The following is a 23,126-nucleotide window of genomic DNA, read 5'->3' as shown; positions in this document are numbered from 1 at the left end:
TTATGACGCAATTTTGTTTTAAAGTGGAGTTTTACTTTCTGCCTTAAGTCTGAAAGGTTATTGCCGACAGTTTTGCTACAATACTGCCAGTTCAGTCCAGTTGGAGAGTGAAGATTTATCGAAGTTCGGGAAGCTGAAGGATCGAGGAAAGTTGATGTTAGCGGTAAACAGGTTTGACCTTTATTTAATCTTCGTACAAGGAATTAGTAACTTGTGTCCAAGATAACTCCTGCTTTGCCAAAAGAGCAGGAAGAGTTGGATGCAGAATTTCACCAAGGAAAGATCAGTGCCTTTAAGCCGTTTTATTTCCTTCCATCGTAAATCCCTCGGCAAAGCATACTTCGACTGGGATCAGCAGTAACGTCACGAAAAAGGATTTAATTACCTCAAGGAAAATCTCTTCTAACTGGCTGTAAATCATTCTGAACTTTTTGCAATACTACTTTAAAGAACTGAGTTCGCATTTCTCGCTTTAAGAACTGCTTGAGCTGCCGTATAGCAGTCAACTTCCGGTTAAGTTAGTTTTTTATTTACTTTTGGGTTTTTTTTAGCAGTGTTTAATAATTTTTTTTTGTTATAAAAACCTGTCTCAATCGTATATTCATTGTTGCTAGATTGTAACATGGGTAGAAAAGGGGATGAAGTTGTGCAGAGTAAGTATAGGGAGTTAGACATTACAGAACAGTATAGGTCTTTTGGTCCATGATGTTGTGCTGACCTTTTAACCTACTCTAAGAACATTCTAAACTTAGGAAAGAGGTTAAAAGGCAAGACCTCAAGGATAGTGATCTCTGGATTACTCCCAGTGCCACATACTATGGTGGGCAGAAATAGGATAGATCAGATGAATGTGGTTGGTGCAGTGGGCAGTGATTTCAGATTCTTGGATAATTGGGATCTCTTTTGGGGCAGAAATTATCTATACACAAGGGATGGATCATCCTGACTGGAGGGTGGAACCAATATCCTAGGAGAAAGATTTGCTTATGCTTCTTGTGAAGGTTTAAAGTAGATTTGCAGTGGGTTTCATCACTGAGCCGAAATGTGGGAGTTGCGAGGTTTGGCAAATATAGAATCAAGAAGTAGCATAGCAAGTAAAGACCACTGGTTTAAATCCCATTTAGTAAAGGTTAAACAGTTAATGAGGATGAACTTGTGATATGAATAGACTCAGGGGACTGGGGCAATAACAGTAATGTGGCTGAGAGTTGGGTAGAACTGCTAGCTCAGTATTCCAGAATGCAGAGGCTGCATGATAGAGCTACAGCTAAGAGAGGATGGTAGGGAGTTGCCCTTTTGGTGTGAGAGGACATAACAGCAGTATTTAGAGAGGAATGTCCGTGAGGCTAATTGCATAGAGCACAAAAACAATAGGAACAGTCACTTCGAGACTGTATTATAGGTTCCTCAGTTGTCAGCAGGAATTAGAAGAACAAATATGAAGAGAAATGCCAGATAGCTTTTAGAATGATAAGGTGGTATCAGGATATTTTAACTTTTCTAATATTCACTTTATCTTCATAGTGCAAAGGGGTTGGATGGGATAAAATTTGTTAAATGCGTCAAGAAAGCTTTCTTAATTTATGAGGGCCCTACTAAAACCTCCTTTTGGGGAATGATTTAGCGAAAGTGGCTGAAGTCTCAGTAGGGGGGCATTTGACCAATGACCACAGTTCTTTTTGCTTTAAAATAATTATGAAGTAAGGTAGGACTGCTCCAGAAGTTAGGGTCTTAAATTGTGGCAGGAAATTGCAGAGTTTGATTGGGTGAGACTGTTTGCAACTAAGGGGGACATATGGGCATAAGGGAATTGGAATGGTTTTTTTTAAAGTGCATTATCAAGTGTTCATGGGCTTCATGTTTCTGTTAGGGTAAAGGACAAGGCTGCCAAGTTTAGTTCTGGGATGACAAGATTTTTAGGCTCAGGTCAGGAAAAAGGAGGCATGCATCATGTATATACATAGTAGGGATCAGGCAAATCCCTTGATGAATATGAAATGTAGAATTAAGAATGAAATCATGAGGGCATAAGATGGATCTGGCAAGCAAGGTTATAGGGAATCCTAAGAGATTCTGAAGACATATTAGGAGTAAAAGGGTAGCTCAGAGAGAGACTAGTTCTCCTTAAAGACCAGCATAGCCGTTTATGTATAAGCTTCAGGAGCTGTTTAATGAATATTTCCCATCATTTTGGTCACAAAATCTTTTTTTTTGAGGCGATAACCAGTATGATTGTGGACCGAGCAGCGGATTTTGTTTATATGGACTTTAGCAAGTCCTTTGGCAAGATTCCACATAGAAGGCTAGTCTGGCAGGTTAGAGCACATGGGTTCCAAAGTGCACTGGCTAGCTAAGTAGATACATAATTAGCTTGACAATAGAAAGCAGAGGGTGACTGTGGAAGCTAGGTAAGTGGGCCAAAGGATGGCATTCAATTCGTGTTCGTATTGGGGGTAATCAGAGCAGGGTAGGACTTTCCACAGTGAATGGTAGGATGCTGGGGAATTGTAGAACAGGGGAATCTAGGAGTAAGTAGATAGTTCCCTGAAAGCAGCGTAGATGGTGGTAAAGAATGCTGCAACTGTTCAAGATATTGGTGAGGCTGCACTTAGGGGGTATTGTGTGAAGTTTTTGTTACCCTCTTATAGGAAAGACCTTTTTCAACTGAAACTCGTGCAAAGACAGAAGAGAATGTTGCCAGGTCTTGGAGAGTGGCTCATTCACACAAAGACTGATGATTATATGGAAAGAGCTATCAGATGAAGTGGTTGAAGCAGGTGCATTAATATTTAAAACACATATAGCAAGTATGTGGATGGGAAAGGTTTTGAGCATGGATTCCCAACCTGCTTTCTACAGACCCCTTGCTTAATGGTATTGGTGCATGGCATAACAAAAGGTTGAGAGCCCTTGGTTCAAAGAGGTATGAGCCAACTGTGAGCAAATAGGACTAGCTTGCATGGACATCTTGGTTGCCATGGTAAGTTGGGCTCAATGGCCTATTTCCATGCTTCATTGCACTATAAATTTTTGACGTTGTCTGTTCTATTCTATAGTATTTCCATCCTCAGGTGTACTACCTGGAACTGTTCATAAAATTTCAGAAACCCAGGGTTAAACACCATATGTGAAGGAAACAAATTATAGACATTTAGGATCAATGTCCTCCTTTGGAGATTTTCCTGTGCAGTTTAGCCAGCACTATAGCATTTCCTTTACCTTAAAGGTAAAGGAAATGCTAGTTAGAAAGGTGTCATTGATTTGGAAGGGAAGAAGTGATTAATATACCCAATATTTGAAACTTAATTTTTGCCAGTTAGGAAGTAGTTTGTTCATTGCCTTTGGCAGATTTTACTATTTTTATGTTGACATTCTTCAGTTTTGTTATCCTTTACCTCTTCTGTTATTGAGGTATAGAGCACGTTCCCTGTTTTCTATCATTCCTCATTTATTTCATTGTAGGAAATTGTTTTTGAGGACTAGAGGGATGGAAAGAATGATGTATTTGATAGGAAAAAATGGCTGTGGATGGTTTGTTGAATGTACAGATCGGTAGTGCTGAAGTATACTGCATAGGTAGACGTGTGACTGGAGGAAGGGAGGGTAAAAGTGAGAGATAAAGTATGGGAAATGGAACTGATGTTTTTGTGATCCCTGTCAGCTATGGTAGAGGGAAAGATTGGCTGTCTGTCTGAAGTATGTATTTGGAATCTGACATGGCCAAAACACTTTAGGCAGGCTGGTGGGGGGGGGGGGGGGGGGGGTGGAGGTGACAGATGGGAGTCACTGGGTTTGCTTGTGTCTTTCATGTAACCTCTCCTGTTTTTGCTACCTTGACTATGCTGTCATTAAGGGGTTAGGAATCACTTTCTCCTGCCACTGATTTGATTGTCTAGGTTCACTCACTCTATTATCAGGGCTAATGATCATTCTGCTTCCCATGGCAGTTTCTTTACTTGGAATGTAACATCATCTAGGTTACGTGATTTTCTAGCTCTCAAGTTTATAAGTGTTTTATTTCATCTCTTACTGAGATATCAGCAGGATAATCTTTGGAGAATACTGATAGAAAATGTTAGTGCTTAATGTCATTATATTACCATTTTAGCCCTGAACTGATCCTTTATTTATCATACAACAACACACACAAAATGCTGCTGGAACACAGCAGGCCAGGCAGCATCTATAGGGAGAAGCACTGTCGACGTTTTGGGCCGAGACGTCAACAGCGCTTCTCCCTATAGATGCTGCCTGGCCTGCTGCGTTCAACCAGCATTTTGTGTGTGTTGTTTGAATTTCCAGCATCTGCAGATTGCCTCGTGTTTGCTCTTTCTTTATCATTTTGCAATTATTTGTATAAGATTTGTGGGTTCTATGTAATGCTGCTTACTAAATATTGGTATTTCTGTTTCCTTTTTCATTTCTATTCTGGTTCTTTTTTTTGGTTTTCAGTAAGTTCTAGCTTTTGTCTCTCTCACCCTTTTATTTTGATTTACAAAATTCATGTTCTAAAGCTCTCAATCTATTTTTTTTATTGCCAAGATAGATCCACCCACCTCTGATCTTGGCTGCTCTATGCTACTTCACTGACATTTTACTTTCTATTGTAGAATATTATTTGTCTCAGTACTTTTGTACTGAAAGTAAACTTTTCATGGCCTGTGGAAATGTGTGGTGGATGTAGATACTAGTTGTGGAATTTCAAATTGAATGAAAATAGACCCAATCAAATAATATGAAGTGGGTACTAATATTGTTTTTATTTAGTGTATCAGAAAATGTGAAGTATATTCCTGAATCATTAAACAAAAAGGAAAGTTAATGCACGTTTTCAAGTTCTATTAAGATTTAATTATTTGTTTTTCCTCTTCAGGTAGCTTCAGGGGAGTGCAATGAAGATACAGAAGTATATAATATCACTCTAAGCACTGGGGATGAACTTACCCTAATGGGACAGGCAGAAATCCTTTATGCCAAGACATCAAAAGAGAAGTCACGGCTTAACACAATTTTTAAGAAAATTGGAAAACTAAACTCAATCAGCAAGTTTGGACGAGGAAAGATGCCTTGCCTTATTTGTATGAATCACCGAACCAATGAAAGTATTAGCCTTCCTTTCCAGTGTAAAGGTAAATTCAGTACCCGTAGTCCCTTAGAGATACAGATGCAGGAGGGTGAACACACTATTCGCAATATTGTTGAAAAGACTAGGCTACCAGTAAATGTTACAGTTCCATCTGCTCCACCACGAAACCCCTATGATCTGCACCTCATTCGAGAAGGCCATCGGTATAAATTTGTTAATATCCAAACTAAGACTGTGGTAGTGTGCTGTGTACTTCGGAACAACAAAATGATTCCTGTGCACTTTCCACTTCATTTAGATGTGCCAAAGTTTACCTTGGCTGAAGGACTCCTTAAGGGAGAGATGTGGTATGAAAATATAGTTCAGCACTCATTCAGCATTTGTCAGGAGCAGTTTGACATTGAAGAATATTCACGAGCAGTTCGGGACGTGAAGACTGACTGGAACGGAGATTGTAAAAGCCCAAAGAAGACAAGATGTACTGGCCATAGTCACATGCCTAATTCCCTTAGTTATGCTCGTGAAGAACTGACTCAGTCGTTCCATCGACTTTCAGTGTGTGTTTATGGAAACAATTTACATGGAAATAGTGAAGTTAATTTGCATGGTTGCAGAGATCCTAGCAACGAGTGGACTCTGTTTTCTCATGAAACCCTACTATCTCAAGATTCTGGAGATAGTGGGAGTGATTATCTGCTGCCTGAAGTGACTGAAGAATCTGGAATCCAGTCACAATCAGAGCTTCCCTATGAAGAGCTCTGGTTAGATCAAGGATCAGGGAAACAGTGTGGGCAAGATCCTTCCACTCTGGGTGAAGGACTGAAATCCAGTAGTCAGAGACATTCCATCCGCTCCAACTGTCCAATTTCTTCAGGCCCTCCTCCACGTCCTTTGTCTACACCTGATATTTCTCTACTTCCACCTCCAGTGCCTCCAAAGTCTGAAGCTGTAAGTCCTTGTTTGATGGCAATCTTAACAGATGCTACTTATTCATAATAATTGTTTTGAAAAGTTGTAAAGGAGTGTATGCTTCCAAGAATTCAAATAAGAGATGAGCTGTGATTCATTCTTAGAAAAAATAATACAGCTTTGCTTGTGTTAATTGATGAATAGTTTCTGAATATATTTTGTACAAACCCCATTCCCAGAAAAGTTGGGTTATTTTTCAAAATGCAACAAAAACAAAAAATCTGTGATATGTTAATTCACGTGAACCTTTATTTAACTGACAAAAGTACAAAGAAAAGATTTTCAATAGTTTTACTGACCAACTTAATTGTATTTTGTAAATATACACGAATTTAGAATTTGATGGCTGCAACACACTCAACAAAAGTTGGGACGGGGGACGTCACCTGATGACGTAGGATCGAGACATGGAAATCCAGCTCTTCCGTAAAAAACCAGTAAAATAATGTTTAAGTGAAGAAAAGTTAGTAAATACTTTTAAAAAATTACTTATAAACTACTCAGGATTGCCTTAAGATATGTCTCCTAAACAGAAGCAGAAGAAAACTACTACTTTGAAGATAACACAAGTTGGAAAAGAATCAAGGCCAGCAGCCATGAAAGAGCCTCGGGCTCAAGTGCATTTTACCTCCGGTGATACAGAACAGGAAACTGCGGCAACATCAACCGTTTCCAAAAAAAAAGAGCAACAGGAATTGCGCATGCGTGAAGGAAGGGGCATGCGCAAACACGAGCAAACCAAACTGCAAATCCCAGCTATGATCGGAACTGAAAGTGAAAGTGAATACGAGGTGGAATCAGATTCTCTGAATAAATCAGACGAAGATGAAGAGACAAACAAAGAAGAGCAACAGGAAGAGGTTGGAGGTGATATTGGAGACATAAAAAAATCTTTGGTGCAAATAATGCATGAATTAAAGGCATTAAAGTAATAAGATATTAAAAATATGAAGATTATGTTTGATAAAATGATGAAAAGACAGGACAAAATGGACAAGAAAATTAAAAACTTGGAAGAAATAACGGGAGACACCATTGATAGAGTGAATAAAATGGAAGTTAATATTTCTGCCTGGACATCAGAAAGAAAATGGTTGTTGGAAAAAGTGGATGTACTTGAAAATTTTAACAGACAAAATAATATTAAGATTGTTGGACTTAAAGAAGGTATAGAGGGAGAGAATCCAATAAATTTTTTTCAAAAATGGATTCTGGAAATCTTGGAAATGGAAGAAGGAACCCAGTTAATTGAAATTGAAAGGCCTCATAGAGCCTTAAGATCAAGACTTCAAGTTGATCAAAACCCACGATCAATCTTGATAAAATGCTTAAGATATCAAGATAAAGAAAAGATCCTGAAGGTGGCTGCCCGACGTGCCAGAAAGAGAAATGGGCCATTGATGATAAAAGGGAAAACAATTCTTTTCTATCCTGATATAAGTTTGAAGAGAAAGAAGGAATTTAACCCAGCGAAAAAAGTTTTATGAGAAAAGGGTTATAAATTTATATTGCGCCACCTGGCAACCCTGATAATTTTTTTGGATGACGGAAAACGAAGATCTTTTACTGATTATCGGGATGTGGAAGAATTTGCACAAGAGCTCCCAAATACTCGCTAAACACAGCCAAAGATTTAAAAGTGAAACGGATTAAAGATGAAGACAGGGACAGTGAATGGAGTTGATGGATGTTTAAGGACAGAAGAATAATTAAATATATTCTTAATTATATGATACAGGGGGAGAAAGGTAAAAATTTGAGAAATAATTAATTGAGAGTAGTGATATTTTTTCTTATATATACTTTTTTATGTTACGGGAGAGCTGAGGGAACTTCGGATCAATTGCTACGGGATTCACGTGTGTAATCATGGCGATTGCCATGACCCACACAACGGAAGGGGGGTAATGTTTTGTTTTTTTCTTTATTCACAACATTAGTAGGGGGGTATTTTGTTACTTTTTTTCTTTATAATCTATTTTTCTTTAATCTTTCTTTCTTTGCCTGGACAATCGGAGGGGGGGGGAGACACATAGCAACACGGAGAATTTTAAAAAGATTCCCCAAGGTAATACGAAAGTTGAAAAGTTAGGTATTACTATAGACTGGAGTAACCCTGTTAAAAATAATGATTAATTTACTGAATTTTTAAAGTTTTAATGTTAATGGGCTTAATGGACCAGTGAAAAGAAAAAGAATTTTAACATACATTAAGAAAATGAAAATAGATATAGCTTTTAGCTGCATTCCATTTGAAAAAATTACTTATAATTTAAGAGATAAATACGAAATATTTCTGAAAATTTGGCACCCTTATTTACAAAAGATAGGATTAAATATATAGGTGCTCCGAAGATAAAATTATTGGTTATTTGGGGAAAGAAATAAATATATATACTAAAGCGATTATGAACTCCATGGAGCACGTGGGGATCTTCTGATATCCAGGCATTCTTTCTTTCTTTTTTTTTCCTCTTTCTGCAGGGATATGTTAGGGGGGAGGGGGGAAGGGTTGATAATTTTTTTCTTCTGTAACTGTTTGAAAATTCAATTAAAAAAAATTATAAAGAAAGTAAACAAAATTGGGACAGAGTTAAAATAAGATTGAAAAGTGCACAGAATATTCAAGTAACACTGGTTTGGAAAACTCCACATTAAGCAGGCTAATTGGTAGCAGGTGAGGTATCATGACTGGGTATAAAAGTAGCGTCCATCAAAGGCTCAGTCTTTGCAAGCAAGGATGGGTCGTGGCTCATCCCTTTGTGCCAGAATTCGTGAGAGAATTTTGCAGGCGGCACTGCCTAAGAAACCTTCATGCTACTGTGACAATTATAGCCACCTGGGCTAGGGAGTACTTTGGAAAACCATTGTCACTTAACACAGTCCGTCGCTGCATCCAGAAATGCAACTTGAAACTGTATTACGCAAGGGGGAAACCATACATCAACTCTATGTGGAAGTGCCTGAGAGTTCTCTGGGCCCGAGCTCATCTCAGATGGACCAAAAGACTGTGGAACCGTGTGCTGTGGTCAGATGTGTCCACATTTCAGCTAGTTTTCGGAAAAAACGGGCCTGGAGTTCTCCGTGCCAAAGATGAAAACAACCATCCTGATTGTTATCAGCGAAAGGAGCAAAAGCCAGCATCTGTGCTGGTATGGGGGTGCATCAGTGCCCACGGCATGAGTGAGTTGCATGTATGTGAAGGTACCATTGACTCTGAGGTGTATATTGGGATTTTAGAGAGACATATGTTGCCATCAAGGTGACGTCTCTTCCCAGGATGTCCATGCTTATTTCAGCAGGACAATGCCAGACCACATTCTGCACGGGCTACAACAGCGTGGCTTTGTAGACACAGAGTGCGTGTGCTTGACTGGCCTGCTGCCAGTCCAGATCTATCTCCTATTGAAAATGTATGACGCATCATGAAGAGGAGAATCAGACAACGGAGACCACGGACTGTTGAGCAGCTGAAGTCTTCTATCAAGCAAGAATGGACAAAATTTCCAATTGCAAATCTACAACAATTAGTATCCTCAGTTCCAAAATGATTAAAAAGTGTTATTAAAAGGAAAGGTAATGTAACACAATGGTAAACATGCCTCTGTCCCGGCTTTTGTTTAGTGTGTTGCAGCCATCAAATTCTAAATTTGTGTATATTTACAAAATACAATTAGGTTGGTCAGTAAAACTATTGAAAATCTTTTCTTTGTACTTTTGTCAGTTAAATAAAGGTTCACATGAATTAACATATCACAGACTTGTTTTTATTGCATTTTGGAAAACATCTCAACTTTTCTGGAAATGGGTTTTGTAATTTTTAACTTGTGTGCTGTTTTTTGTTTATAAATGGAAGCAAAGTAACCAACCTCTTGTAAATATTTTAACATTGCACATGTGTATTAAAAAATACTTGTACTTAACAACTATGAATCACAAATGATATTTTGACCATTGTATTTAGATTACATGCCTTCAGGAATAGAGGAACGATGGTATTAGCTTAAAAAATATCCAAATTTTCAGATTTTGAATGATATTAATTACAGGTTTTTGATGTATCTGTAAATAGTTACGGGGAAATGTTTGTCTTTTCTGTTATCTAATATTCTTACTCTTACTAGTAGAAAGAGGAATGAATCATTCTAATGGACTGGCAAACCCCTTTGTAATTTAGATAAGGGGCTCAGAGCTGCTCTCAGTACTCACAAGTATGAACTGCCCAATGCCTTATACAAGAGGTGATTGATAAGTTTATGGCCTAAGGTAGGAGTCAATTTTAGAAAACCTAGCACATTTATTTTTCACATAGTCTCCTCCTACATTTACACACTTAGTCCAGCAGTTGTGGAGCATACGGATCTTGGACCTCCAGAAAACCACAGCAGAGGATATTGATAAGTTCATGGCCTAAGGCAGGAGATGATTTATAAGCTTCCTTACATGCACATGCAGTTCAACTCTTTGAGTGATTATGCAGAAAGTTTGAAGTTAATAACATCGGGGAGGGGGGGGGGCATGATTGATAAGTTGATGGCCTAAGGTAGAAGGAGATGAGTTATTGACTTCAAACTTTCTGCATAATCACTGAGTTGACCTGCATCTGCTTGTAACGAGAGCTGTATAACATCTCCTTCTACCTTAGGCCATGAACTTATCAATCACCCAGCTGTGTACACTTTCTGGAGGTCCAAGATCTGTATGTTCCACGACCATTGGACTAAGTGTGTAAATGTTGGAGGGGACTATGTTGAAAAATAGATGTGCTAGGTTTTCTAAAACTGACGACTCCTTCCTTGGGCCACGAACATATTGCCCCTCGTAATGCCTCAGCATTATATCCTGGCTGTTGTGTCCTATTCCTCTCATAATGAATGCAAACGTTGCATTTGCCTTTCTTACCACCAACTCAATTTGCAAGTTAACCGTTAGTACTGCATGAGGACTCCTCTGTACCTCTGATTTCAGAATTTTCTCCGTTTAGGAAATAATCTGCACCTTTATTCCTTCTGCCAAAGTGCATGACCATACACTTCCCAGCATTGTATTCCATTTGCCACTTTTGGCCATTCTCCTAATTTAAGTCCTTCTGCAGGCTCCCTGCTTCATCAGCACCACCAGTTCCTCCACCTATCTTTGGATCATCTGCAAACTTTGCCACAAAGCCATCAATTCCATCATCCAAATCTCTGGGAATTTTCTTAATTCTTAATTCTGTGAAAGCCATTCTGATTTTTCAATTTTATTGAATACTTGTGATAATTTTTGGTAGCTTCATTAGTATCTACTCATTATAGCATTGCTTTTATTGGCAGGTAAAAGAAGAGTGCAGACTTTTGAATGCCCCACCTATCCCTCCACGGAACACCAAGCCATCAACATGTAGTCCCTCTATTCCTCCTCGACAAATCCGTCAACAGACGCGCTCTCCTAGCCCTACGTTATCTTATTATTCTTCTGGATTGCATAACATGTAAGACATTATTATCAAGTGGATTATGTAATGTGGCATTTTGCCAGTCTGACTTCAGGTTTGACCACAACACACAGAAGGACTAGAAAAAATGTAGTTTGGAATTATTGTAATTGTGGATCATGATGGTTATGTTGTTAGAAAGTTTTAATCTCTACAAGGCAAAATGAACTTGATATACTGTGGATACCGGTTAATTGGTTCATCTGTTAATTGGGATAGTTGCTTTCTTAAGCCAGCTCTTAAAGAACAAAACTAATCAAGAAAATAGCTGGGATTCCCTTTGTTTATTTGGGACACCATGCCACTAAATGGGGCAGTAGAGTGTTGCTGATCAGTTTTTAACTAGTGTCAGTCATGTGCACTTGTGTGGCCATTAGACACAACACTGTGCTTCCAATGAATAGTTTTAAATAGTGTAAGTTTCATGTGTTTGTGTTCAAAAAGCAGTGCTTCTTGTCACTGACTGTTGATGAGAAATAAGCAGTAGCACAACTCAGAACAGTTTTGCTCACTGTAGTTTCAAGCATTCAGGCTTGGAGATGTCACAAATGGCTGTGAGTGAAAATGAAATAATTTCACTACTTCAGCAAGTTAGGAACTACAAAGAATCGGAAAGTATTGACAGTCATCTTGAATATTACATTGAAGATGAAGGTTTGGAGGATGCACTCCTCAAAAGCATTGTATGAATGCAGCCCATTATCTATATTTGTTATCTGCATGATATTGTTTAATTCCAGTCAAAAGAACACAATATGGATGAATTCCTCCATCGATAAGTGTTAATATATTTTATCGTACTGCAGTAGTATTGGTAGTATTCTAATTTGTTCTGCATTTCATTTAAATACATGATTTGTTTCTCAATGCCTCTTTTTATACATATTTTAATTTTTTATGTGAAACCGGCTGATTGGGGTAGCAGCTTAATTGTGCCAAAATGTACTGGTCTCGATTTGTCCCAATTAACTGGCATCCACTGTATATCATGGTGCCACTTTGTGAACACTTAGCATTTTCTAATGGCTATTTAATTAATGAGAACAATCACCTCCATAAGACTTCTGCAAAATTTTCAAACTTATTTATTAAGATGACAAGAAAATCTATTGATTTACTGTACCATGCTTGATGGCCTTTTCAAAATACAAGTGGATTTTTTGAAATTCTGCTTGGAATATTAATGATTGCATACTTCAAATGGATAAAACAAAATCATTTTAGTTTCCTGTCTGAATAAGAATCAATATCTCTTTTTCAAATGGAGATGTTAATTTGTTTTCTTTCAACTTTGGGGCATATCTATGTGTTATCTTCTGCTGAGTGATTGATTTTTTCCAGTTTAAAAATCATCTTGAATCGGAGAAGTTTTCCAAGAACAAATATGTGGTTCTGTCTGTTTTCCATCCCTTAAGAACAGCTGTTGCCACATTGTAGTTGAAAAGTAAATGTTTGGAGCATTTATAATTTGCAAGTACAGCGACTGTAAAAAGTAATCACCCCCCCATGGAAGTTCTCGTGTTTTATTGTTTTACAACATTGAATCACAGTGGATTTAATTAGACTTTTTTGACACTGATCAACAAAAAAGCGCTTTCATGTCAAAGTGAAATCAGATTTCTACAAAGATCTAAATTACAAATATAAAACACAAAAGAATTGATTGCATAAGGATTCACCCCCCCCCCCCCCCCCCTTTAATATGACACACCAAATCATCACTGGTGCAGCCTGTTGGTTTTGGAAGTCACATGATTAGTTAAATGGAGATCACCTGTGTGCAGTCATATTGTTTCAATTGATTGTAGTAAAAATACACCTGTATCTGGAAGGTCAGACTGCTGGTGAGTCAGTATCCTGGCAAAAACTACACCATGAAGACAAAAGAACACTCCAAACAACTCTGTGAAAAGGTTATTGAAAAGCAAAAGTCAGGAGATGGATACAAGAAAATTTCCAAGTCAGTCATTAAGCAATGGAAGGAATATGATATGGCTGTAAATCTACCTCGAGCGGGCCATCCTCAAAAGCTGAGTGACTGAGCAAGAAGGGGGCTGGTGAGGGAAGCTACTAAGAGGCGTATGACGACGCTGGAGGTGTTGCAAGCTTCAGTGGCTGAGATGGGAGAGTCAGTGCTTACAACAACTGTTACCTGGGTGCTTCACCAGTCGCAGCTTCATGTGAGAGTGGCAAAATGGATGCCACTGTTGGGGGATAAAAACTCTCATAAAATCTTGGCTAACATTTGCCAGAAGGCATTTTAGAGACTCTGAAGTCAGCTGGAAGAAGGTTCTATGGTTGAAACCAAGACTGAGCTTTTTGGCTATCAGATTAAATGTTATGTTTGGTGTAAACCAAACACTGCACATCGTGAAAAACACACCATCCCTACTGTGAAGCATGGTGGTGGCTGCATCATGCTGTGGGGATGCTTCACTGCAGCAGACCCTGGGAGGTTTGTGAAGGCGGAGGGTAAAATGAATGCAGCAAAATACAGGGAAGTCCTGGAGGAAAACCTGGTGCAGTCACAAGAGAACTGCAGCTTGGGAGAAGATTTGTGTTCTAGCAAGACAATGACCCTAAGCATAAAGCCAAAGCTGCACAAGAATGGCTTAACAAAAACAAAATTATTATCCTGGAGTGGTCAAGTCAGAGTCCAGATCTCACTCCAATTGAGAATTTGTGCCTGGACTTGAAATGCAAACTGACAGACTTGAGCAGTTTTGTAAAGAAGAATGGGGGAAAAATTGCAGTGCCCAGATGTGACAAAGCTGGTAGAGACTTAAACACACAGACTCAAGACTGTAATTGCTGCCAAAGGTGCATCTTCTAAATACTGGCCTGAAGTGGGTGAATACTTATGCAATCAATTACTTTGTGTTTTATATTAGTAAATAATTTAGAACAGTTTGTAGAGATCTGTTTTCACTTTGACACAAAAGAGTTTTTTTTGTTGATCAGTGTCAAAAAAAAGATGAATTACGTCCACTGTAATTCGATGTTGTAAAACAATAAGACATAAAAACTTCCAGGATGCGGAGTTGAATACTTTTTACAGGCACTGTATATACTGTTCATTTTACAGGGCTGATGTACATCAGTGAGGAACACAGTGCAAATTGCAATTAATATTTGCTTTTCAGTTAATGGTTGTGTGGGTACACAAGTAATAGAAGGGCTTAGTTGCAATTCTAGTGCAAATAAAAGGTTTCGATGGAAACCTTGTAATCATGCAGCTGTTATGTTTTTGCCATTTTTTCTCAATTTAGATAACCTTCTGGGTTTTCCCCAACTCAAACCTCTTCTGAATGCAAGTACCACCTCATGTGTCCTAGAGAGTGCAATCAGTTGCCTAGGTATGTCAGCAGATATGTGCCCAGGCAAAAAAAAAGTCACCATTTTGTTTCAGCTTTCAGGTTCACTTCATTTCCTTCTGTTATGCTCCCAAATAAAATAAATATCGAGAAATATGCTATGTCACTTTGCTGCTTAACTTATCTATCTGACAGTTAAAGGTTAAATGAGAAGTTGCAGTTATTCTACATATAATAGATTTTATACATTTATATTTTCCCTCTTCATGGAATTTACATGGCCTATCTTTGCTAAGATTTTAATACAAACCTTGTAGGCTGATATTTACTTTTAAAAAGTAATTAAGAAGGCCAAATAAATACAATGACTTCTCAGTACTTTTACTTTAATTAATCCAGTAGTCTGTGCCTCAATATCTAGGACGTTTCAATTTTCTGATTTTTTTTCTAATCTTTCCCTTGCCTAATAATATTAAACTGTAAAGCTGGGTGTCACACTTGTGCATTCTCTGCTAATTTTCTCTGAGGTCATTGAAGTAGTCCTAGGAGCATTATAACTGAAATGTGTTATCTCAATTATTGCCATGGGATATTTTTGCCTCTTTGGCCTTAGTTTTCTTTCTATAATCATACCATTGACAGATTTCTGACTGAGAGTAATATTGTCATTTGGGGTTTTTTTATCATTACCTGTTCACTTCTAATCATTCAGAAAATGAAAAATGCTATTTTTTCCATACTGGACAATGTCTTCAAAGGAATTATACCAATTTCATTGTTCTACTGCACTTGGTCAATGAGTATATACTCAATTCTTGCTCAGTTCACTGACTGCTCACAAACTACTGCACTATACACTTCTCAAAATAAATTTTGTTTTATTTTCGGTCTGAAATGTCGACTGTACTTCTTCCTGTAGATGCTGCCTGGCCTGCTGCGTTCCGCCAGCATTTTGTGTGTGTTGCTTTGCTTTCTTAGCCTTTCCTTTGTATTAATCCATCCATTTTTTTTTCAATTTTGTTTGTGTTTTGTTTAATATCGTATTACCAGAACTACTTGATATTTTCAACTGTTGTTCAAATACATCTATATTTTTTGCTCTTTCTGACCTTCTTTTCCATACTTGTATGTCTTCCCATGTTTTTCACATTCTCTTTTCCTGCCCTGTCTTGCTCTGTCCCAATCACACCTCCAGTAGTCTACTGGATCCCTAATGTTTGTCAACAATTCAGAATAGGCGAGTGAATTTTAACTTGTTATTTAAATAAAACAGACCCATGTCATCTGAATTTTTAGATATTTGTTTCTCTGACTTGTTTAAAACATGGCGCTTGTGTTTGGGCTAATGTCCTCAAGATTTCTGATTTCAAAATCATGAATTCTCTGTTGCAATGTATTACTGCAATGAAGCAAAATCAACCTAATTACCTATCTGTCATTTGAACTGGTAAGATTTCCTAAGTTTTCTTCTGAATCCTAATATTTAAATTTTGCACTGAATATATTTGTCTGAATTGATTTGAAATCAATTCTCAGCTGTTCAGCAGATTCAGTTGAAGGGAAACAAATTCAACTATAATGGGATTATACTGAATTCAAGTGTCTAATTTCATTTGTTTTTCATGTTTTACAGTGGTGCCATGGAGAAAGATGCACCTCCATCCAGTGAGAAGCATTCCTCAGCTTCCTGTTACCCTTGCAACTGGATCAATTCTAATTCTATACACAGTGGAACTAAATCCCCACTTAGAAGCCCTGTATTGGATTCGCGTTCAAATCGTTCATCATGGCCAAACCAATATTATGGAGATATTGATGATCAAGATACTGGTAATTTTGGATGTCAACACAGAAGTTATTACAGCTATCCTCGTCATAAAATGTCAAGTACTCCCAAGAGTACAGAACCCATACAGTTTCAGGATGGCAGTATTGACTGTGCTGGGAGAGGTGAGGGGCTTTCACTAAATGCCTTCTCTGAGCCGCAACAATTGAAGGATGATGGACCCCACATTATTCCTACTGAATGTCCAAGCTCCACTATTTATTTCTTAGATGACAATGGAGAAAATTCTTCAGCAGATTACAAAGAACAAAAGCAACCATGCATCTCTTCATCACCTTGTGCACTAAAATTTAGTGATGAGGAATTTGTTGATCTGGAAGTTTTGTTTCTGCCGTCACCTATAGATGGGGCTGAGGATGAACCTCGAGTTTGTTCAACAGATCTACCTGATAATTTTTCTAACAAAAATACCCAGGACATATTTTCTACTGCTCCTTTATTTTCTTCTCCACCGCACTTGCAATTAGTAACACGTTCATGTGGTGATGGGTCACCTTGGCAGCCACCAACTGATCTTTATGGACTTTCTATAGAAGAGGTGTCAAAATGTCTACAGTTCATTGGTCTACCTGAGGAGGTTGTGTCACTATTTATGGTGGAAAAAATAGATGGAAATTTACTTGTACAGCTTACCGAAGAGATCCTATCTGAAGATTTTAAGTTAAGCAAACTTCAAATTAAGAAACTTTTGCAGTTCATCAGTGGCTGGAGGCCGAAGATATAGTGCAATGACTCAAATAACATGGGTGCAAAGTGTCTGACCTCAGCAACTATTATTTTGCACTAAGTAACCACCATTATGTACTGTATGAAATCAGAGTGAATGGTATGCTTACTAACTTTTGTAACCTGATAGAAATGGCACCCTACAAAGATTATCTTGATGAACATATTATTTGTACAATACTTAGCTATACAAACTGCTTGTTTTTTTTAGAACAAAACTGAGTTGTTCTTCATAATGCTGTAATTGTAGCAAAGATGCAGTGATTTGCAGAACAAAACAATTCTGTGCATTATTGATCAAAAGGTCCACTCAATTTGCCTCAGATTGTTGCCATACAGATTTGTAGTTTGACTCTACTGTTCTGGGCCAATGCTGCTGCTTATTCACTCTGTTCACATTATATTCTCTTGGTGATTAATATATAAAGTGATGGTGACAATAGTTTTTACTACTGCACAGAGGTTTCTTTGGGAGATGTACACATTCAGATTATTGAAATATCTCAGCTTTTGTGTGTTGATAATTGAATGAGTAAACTGAACAAATTGACATTACATTAGGTAGAACCAGTTAATATAATAAACCCATTTTGATCATCGTTAATGTTCTAAACTTATGAGATTTGTTGCTTCCATTCAAATTTCTCCATTCTTTGCTCCAGTTTTTTCCTATTTTATATCTAATTTGTGTAGATGAACAGACTTGTTTAAAAAAACAACTTAGACAAAAGTGTAGCTTGAACATTAACTTTATCCGATTTTATTATTTCCTGATTAGATTTGCAGTTTTAAACTGTATCATTGAAGTGGGTTGTGCACAAAATTGATGGGTTTTTGCTTTACAAAGTGTTGGTCAAGACTCAGTAGTCATGCTAATTTTAATGAAGAAATTCCAGCTGCTGCTCTCCCCACTATCCTACTTGATTGCTCTTCCAGGCTATTTTAAAAATAACACAATATAGAAGTGCCTTTCAGTACCTCAGGGCATGGCAGAACACTTTAGTCAGTTAACCAGCATTGAAATACATTGTAATGGAAGAAATGTAACAATTATCTATACAAGCAGGATTCTAGAAACTGGAGTGAAATGTCTTCATGATGTTGGCTGATGGCTAACTATTTGCAATGACACAATTGAAACTCATCTATACTCGGTGCCAGCGGATCCATTATATCTAGCTAGGGTGACAAAGGGGCCATCTCATCTCATCAAAAAAAAAAATGGCACCTCCGAACACACTACACCTTTTTTAGTGTTGTGGTATTTGTGTCCAAGTCTCTGGATCAAGATTAGAATCCATGATCCGATTTAAAAAAATGAAAGTGGTACTAGACTTTGGACGACGTGGGTACTGAAAGAACTGAATTGTATCCATTTGTAACCAATGGCTGACAATGTGTGACAAGGCTCCCTTAGTGGTTCTCTAAGCTAGATCTTTCATTTAGGTCTTACATTCTTCTGTAAACTTAACAGTAACTTTCCTTTAAATTAATTTGTATATTTCTGAGAGATGGAATAAGGCACTATATAAATTAAGGTAGCTATAACTGAGTGAAAGGTTTAGAGAGATCCATCTAATGGTAAATCTCACATCTGTCACTCATTTTCAGTCAATTGCTTCAGTTTGTATATCATGACACTGGTTTTAGGTATTCTGATAAAATACATTAAAAAAAACAATCTGGCTAAAGTTTATAACTTTGCAAAACATTTAACCCGGAATGGATTGAATTTGAATTTTCACTTTTAAATCTGAACTGGAATATAATGTCACTGAACAGCACTATATGGGGTGGGACAGACAGACACCACCATCTTTTGAAAGACATTGAGGTCAGTAAATATACTTGATCAGTGATGCAATTGTCCCTCCGGCAAGAAAAAAAAACTGAGCAGAATCAATAAACCTTTGAAAATTAATCAATGAAGTGAGTTCGCCAACAATAATTAGCTTAAATCCTAGCAATAGTGATGAAAATATTGATTCTAGAAGTAATTAAAAATGTAAATTGTTGTAAACACTTCATTATAAATTATAAGCAGATTAACTTAATAAATAACAAGTTCCAAGAGGATAGCATGTGATTTTCCTTTATTTTGGGAATTGCCATTTCATCACTGATTTAATTTTAGTGTTACTCGATCCGATCGATAAACAAACTTCATATCTCAAATGATTGCAATTAATGTATCTTAATAATGTGTTAGAAAGGTTACTATAGGAATTTATGTCAGAAATATGCCAAAATGAACTTGTAGCTGGATTGGATGATATTTTATTTACTTTTTTCTTTACCACTCGCTTAAGATGTGAGAGGAAATCCATGTAGTTACAGGGCAAATGTGCAAATTTGACACAGACAAAATGAAACCTGATCTCTGGCACTGAGTCAGCAGCTCTGTTAGCTGCATTTCTGTGCCGAATTGTTTGCTTATATGTATTAAAATCTATAAATTCTACTTGGCTTTGTCAACAGCAATTTTTCCCATTGATTTTAATGGGTTTGTTGTACAGACACCATTTAATCTGAAGGACAAGTATCCCAAAATGTACATACCCAATATTGGGTTCCATAAGGCAGCACAGACACTCTGCAATCATGCTCTGCTGAGCAGAAGGCTGGACTTTAGAACTAATCAGTTGTAGGTGTTTCCATTAGCAGATCTGGCGTAACTCTGTGTGGAAAGTCAGTGATGTTATATTAAATCTCTTAAGCCTGCCTTCTTCTGCCATTCCATCCATTCTGAGGAGAAAAGGCCAGTTGCTGCATACTCCACAGGATTAATCAATATAGAACATGAAATCATGCCACAATCTGGCAGATTGTCCAATATTTCCCTATGGCTTGAGTTTGTAGCCTTTGATATTATTTGAGCAATATAATCCATCCTGACTTCCCAAAACGTATAATGCTTTTGGAATTAACTATCTTAAACCCTGGAGTCCTGTTAATCTGAAACATTCACATTTGCTTTTCCCTTACAGATGCTGCTTAACCTGCTGAGTTCTTCCAGTATATTGTTTATTTCTCCCATATGTTGAGTGTTTGACTCATGAAACTTTGCCTTAGCTGCTGTAGTTCATATATTTCGGCTTTGCTGTAGTTTTATCTGGTATCTGCTTAAACAAATTTGCATCAAACTTTAAAGCATTCTGGGGGATTCAGGAAGATTAGTGGAGTTGGAGCTAGCAGGAGGAAAAAGAAAAGTTTGGGAAATTCCAGTGGAATTATCTCTGCTCCAGACTGCCTGCCCTTTGAAGGATATTTTTAACTGAAAGCTCTTCAATAATGCCTTAGTTTCCGTTAACATCGTACAATGTAGGGAAGTTTTTGAATTTATGTCAAACAGGAATGAACTTGTTAAATATCCAGGCATAGAACAGATGTAATAGTTGAAATAAGACCAGAAAATGTGCAGCAGATCAAACAGAATTTGACCAGAATGACTAACGCTTCTGGTCATTGACCTGTCTGAAGTAGAACAGAGTTAAAAATGGGCCATATTGCTTTGACAGAGAGCTGGTATGGACAAGATGAGCAAAAAGACCACCTTCTGTGCTGCAATGATTCTGTGATTTACTCTTGCAGTAAAAAGAATGTCTACAAAATAGTGAAGCTGAGAGCTGGAAAGGAAGACTATGACAAATCTGTTGGTGGTGCCAGCTGGGAGAGGATGAATAAGGCTTGGTACTCAGAATAGATCCATCTGGTCATGATGTATATAGTGGGATATAAATGAAAACACATTTATATCTTTTTGGACAGCTTTAGGTTGAAACTATATTTTGAGAATTTTTAGGGAAATTTAAAGTGTGTGCAAATAACACAAGACATATTAAAGAGAATCCCACTATTTTAAAATGAATGAAATGTTTTTACTTGCAGCTCACCAGCACTCCCTACTGACTGATGACCAAAACTTTACCACAGTTACATAAGTGAAAGATGTCAGAGACGGTATTGGAAGCATTTGTTTTGGATGTGGTTCTGAAGTTAACTGCCAAAAAATTTAGCTTGGTCAAAGTCATGTAACATAGTACTGAAGTATGATTTCAGCAAACATTTCAATGCACTCTTTCACATTTCTGAGTTGAGCTTTCAGACTGCTTTTCCATTTATTTGCAGAAAGTTAATGCGCTCTGTTACTTATGAAAGGAGAGCAGCAATTCCAGCTGATGGATATCTGACACTTTTTAGATGCTGAAATGAATACATACTGTGCGACAGTTTTCTAGTATTTTTTTAAATGTGCATTGACAATGACTTTCTCCATCAATGAGCCTTTGCTTCCCAAGCAGGAGAAATGATTTAATGTACCTAATCTGGTAGTGTACTATTAAATGAAGTTGAAGTGTACTCAATAGGAAGAAAGCACTTCTATATTTCATCTTTGAATAAGAAATGAATTAGCATAATTTAAAATGAATAGACTGGTTTATTGTCCTTGGTTTGTAGCAGAGGAGGCTGATGTGTACATAAATAGATTTAAGTAACTTTTTCCCCATGGCAGAGATCTCCAAGAGGTCATAGACTTAAAGTGAACAGCAAGATGGCTAGAGGATGATCTGAGGAAGAAGAATTCTTCACTCTGAGAGTGGTAGAATCTGGAATGCACTTCCTGGGAAGGTGGAGGCAGATACTCTCACATGTAAGAAAGATCTGGATGGGCACGTAAATTGAAAAGTCATAGCAGGCTACAAAGAAGGTATTGGTAAGTAAAACCATAGGACATAGGAGTAGAATTAGGCCATTTGCCCCATTGAGTCTGCTCTGCCATTTAATCATGGCTGATCCTCTCCCCTCTTCCCACCTGCCCCACTCCCTGGTCTTCTCCCTGTAACATTTGAAGCTGTGTCCAATCAAGAACCTGTCAAACTGCCTTGAATACACTTAACAACCTGGTGTAATATATTCCATAAATTCACCACCCTCTGGCTAAAGAAATTTCTCCACATCTCTGTTTTAAGTGGATGCCCCTCTATGCTGAGGCTGTGCCCTCTTGTCATAGACTCCCCCACCACATCCTTTCCACGTCTGCTCTGTCTAGGCCTTTCAACATTCAAAAGGTTTCAATGAGATTCCCCCCATCCTGAATTCCAGCAAGTACAGACACAGAGCTATCAAAAGTTCCTTTCATTCCTGGAATCATCCTTGTGAATCTCCTCTGAACTCTCTCTGATGCCAGCCCATCTCTTTTAAGGTGAGAAGCCCAAAAACAGTTCATAATAATCAAGGTGAGGCCTCTCCAATGCCTTATAAAGCCTCAGCATTACATCCTTGCTCTTGTACTCTAGACCTCTTGAAATGAATGCTAACATTGCATTTACCATATTAGAATTAATAAAGAATGGGGTGGTTGACATGGACATGGTGCTGTTCCTGTGTTGTATGACCTTATGACACTATGAGTATATTTGACCACAGAATTGGTAGCATGCAGCCTTAAATTAATGTCACTCTTTTTAAAGTTTGGAATGTACAAGGCATCAATAAAGTGGATATAACATGATAAACCTGTTACATCTGTAAAATTACCAGCTTTGATGAAAGGCTATAAACCTAAAGGATTATAAACCTGTTTCTCCCATGGCAAAGATGCTGCCTAACATGCTGAGTATCTCAAAATTTATGTTTTTTGTTTCATTCATAAGAAATAATAAATCTAACTTAATCCAGAGAAACTGAAGTCCAGTAAAGTGCATTTAA

At 37.6% G+C, this 23,126-nt stretch overlaps 1 protein-coding gene across 3 annotated transcripts in view; it reads left to right on the top strand.

Annotated features, from left to right (window-relative positions):
• The window catches only part of garem (GRB2 associated, regulator of MAPK1), an 84,420-nt gene extending 61,330 nt beyond the window's left edge, over positions 1–23,090 (top strand). For all 3 annotated transcript variants that reach the window (XM_059980117.1, XM_059980133.1, XM_059980125.1), the window contains 3 exons: positions 4,874–6,034; positions 11,371–11,528; positions 16,479–23,090. In XM_059980117.1, the coding sequence (XP_059836100.1) occupies positions 4,874–6,034; positions 11,371–11,528; positions 16,479–17,415 (2,256 nt within the window). In that variant the 3' untranslated portion in view covers positions 17,416–23,090. The remainder of the gene's footprint in view (positions 1–4,873; positions 6,035–11,370; positions 11,529–16,478) is intronic.
• The last annotated feature ends 36 nt before the right edge of the window (positions 23,091–23,126 follow it).

Source organism: Hypanus sabinus, chromosome 1 (genome assembly GCF_030144855.1).
Source record: "Hypanus sabinus isolate sHypSab1 chromosome 1, sHypSab1.hap1, whole genome shotgun sequence".
Taxonomy (NCBI): Eukaryota; Metazoa; Chordata; class Chondrichthyes; order Myliobatiformes; family Dasyatidae; genus Hypanus; species Hypanus sabinus.
Note: the sequence above shows the minus strand (reverse complement) of the source record. Positions and strands in the feature narration are given on the sequence as shown.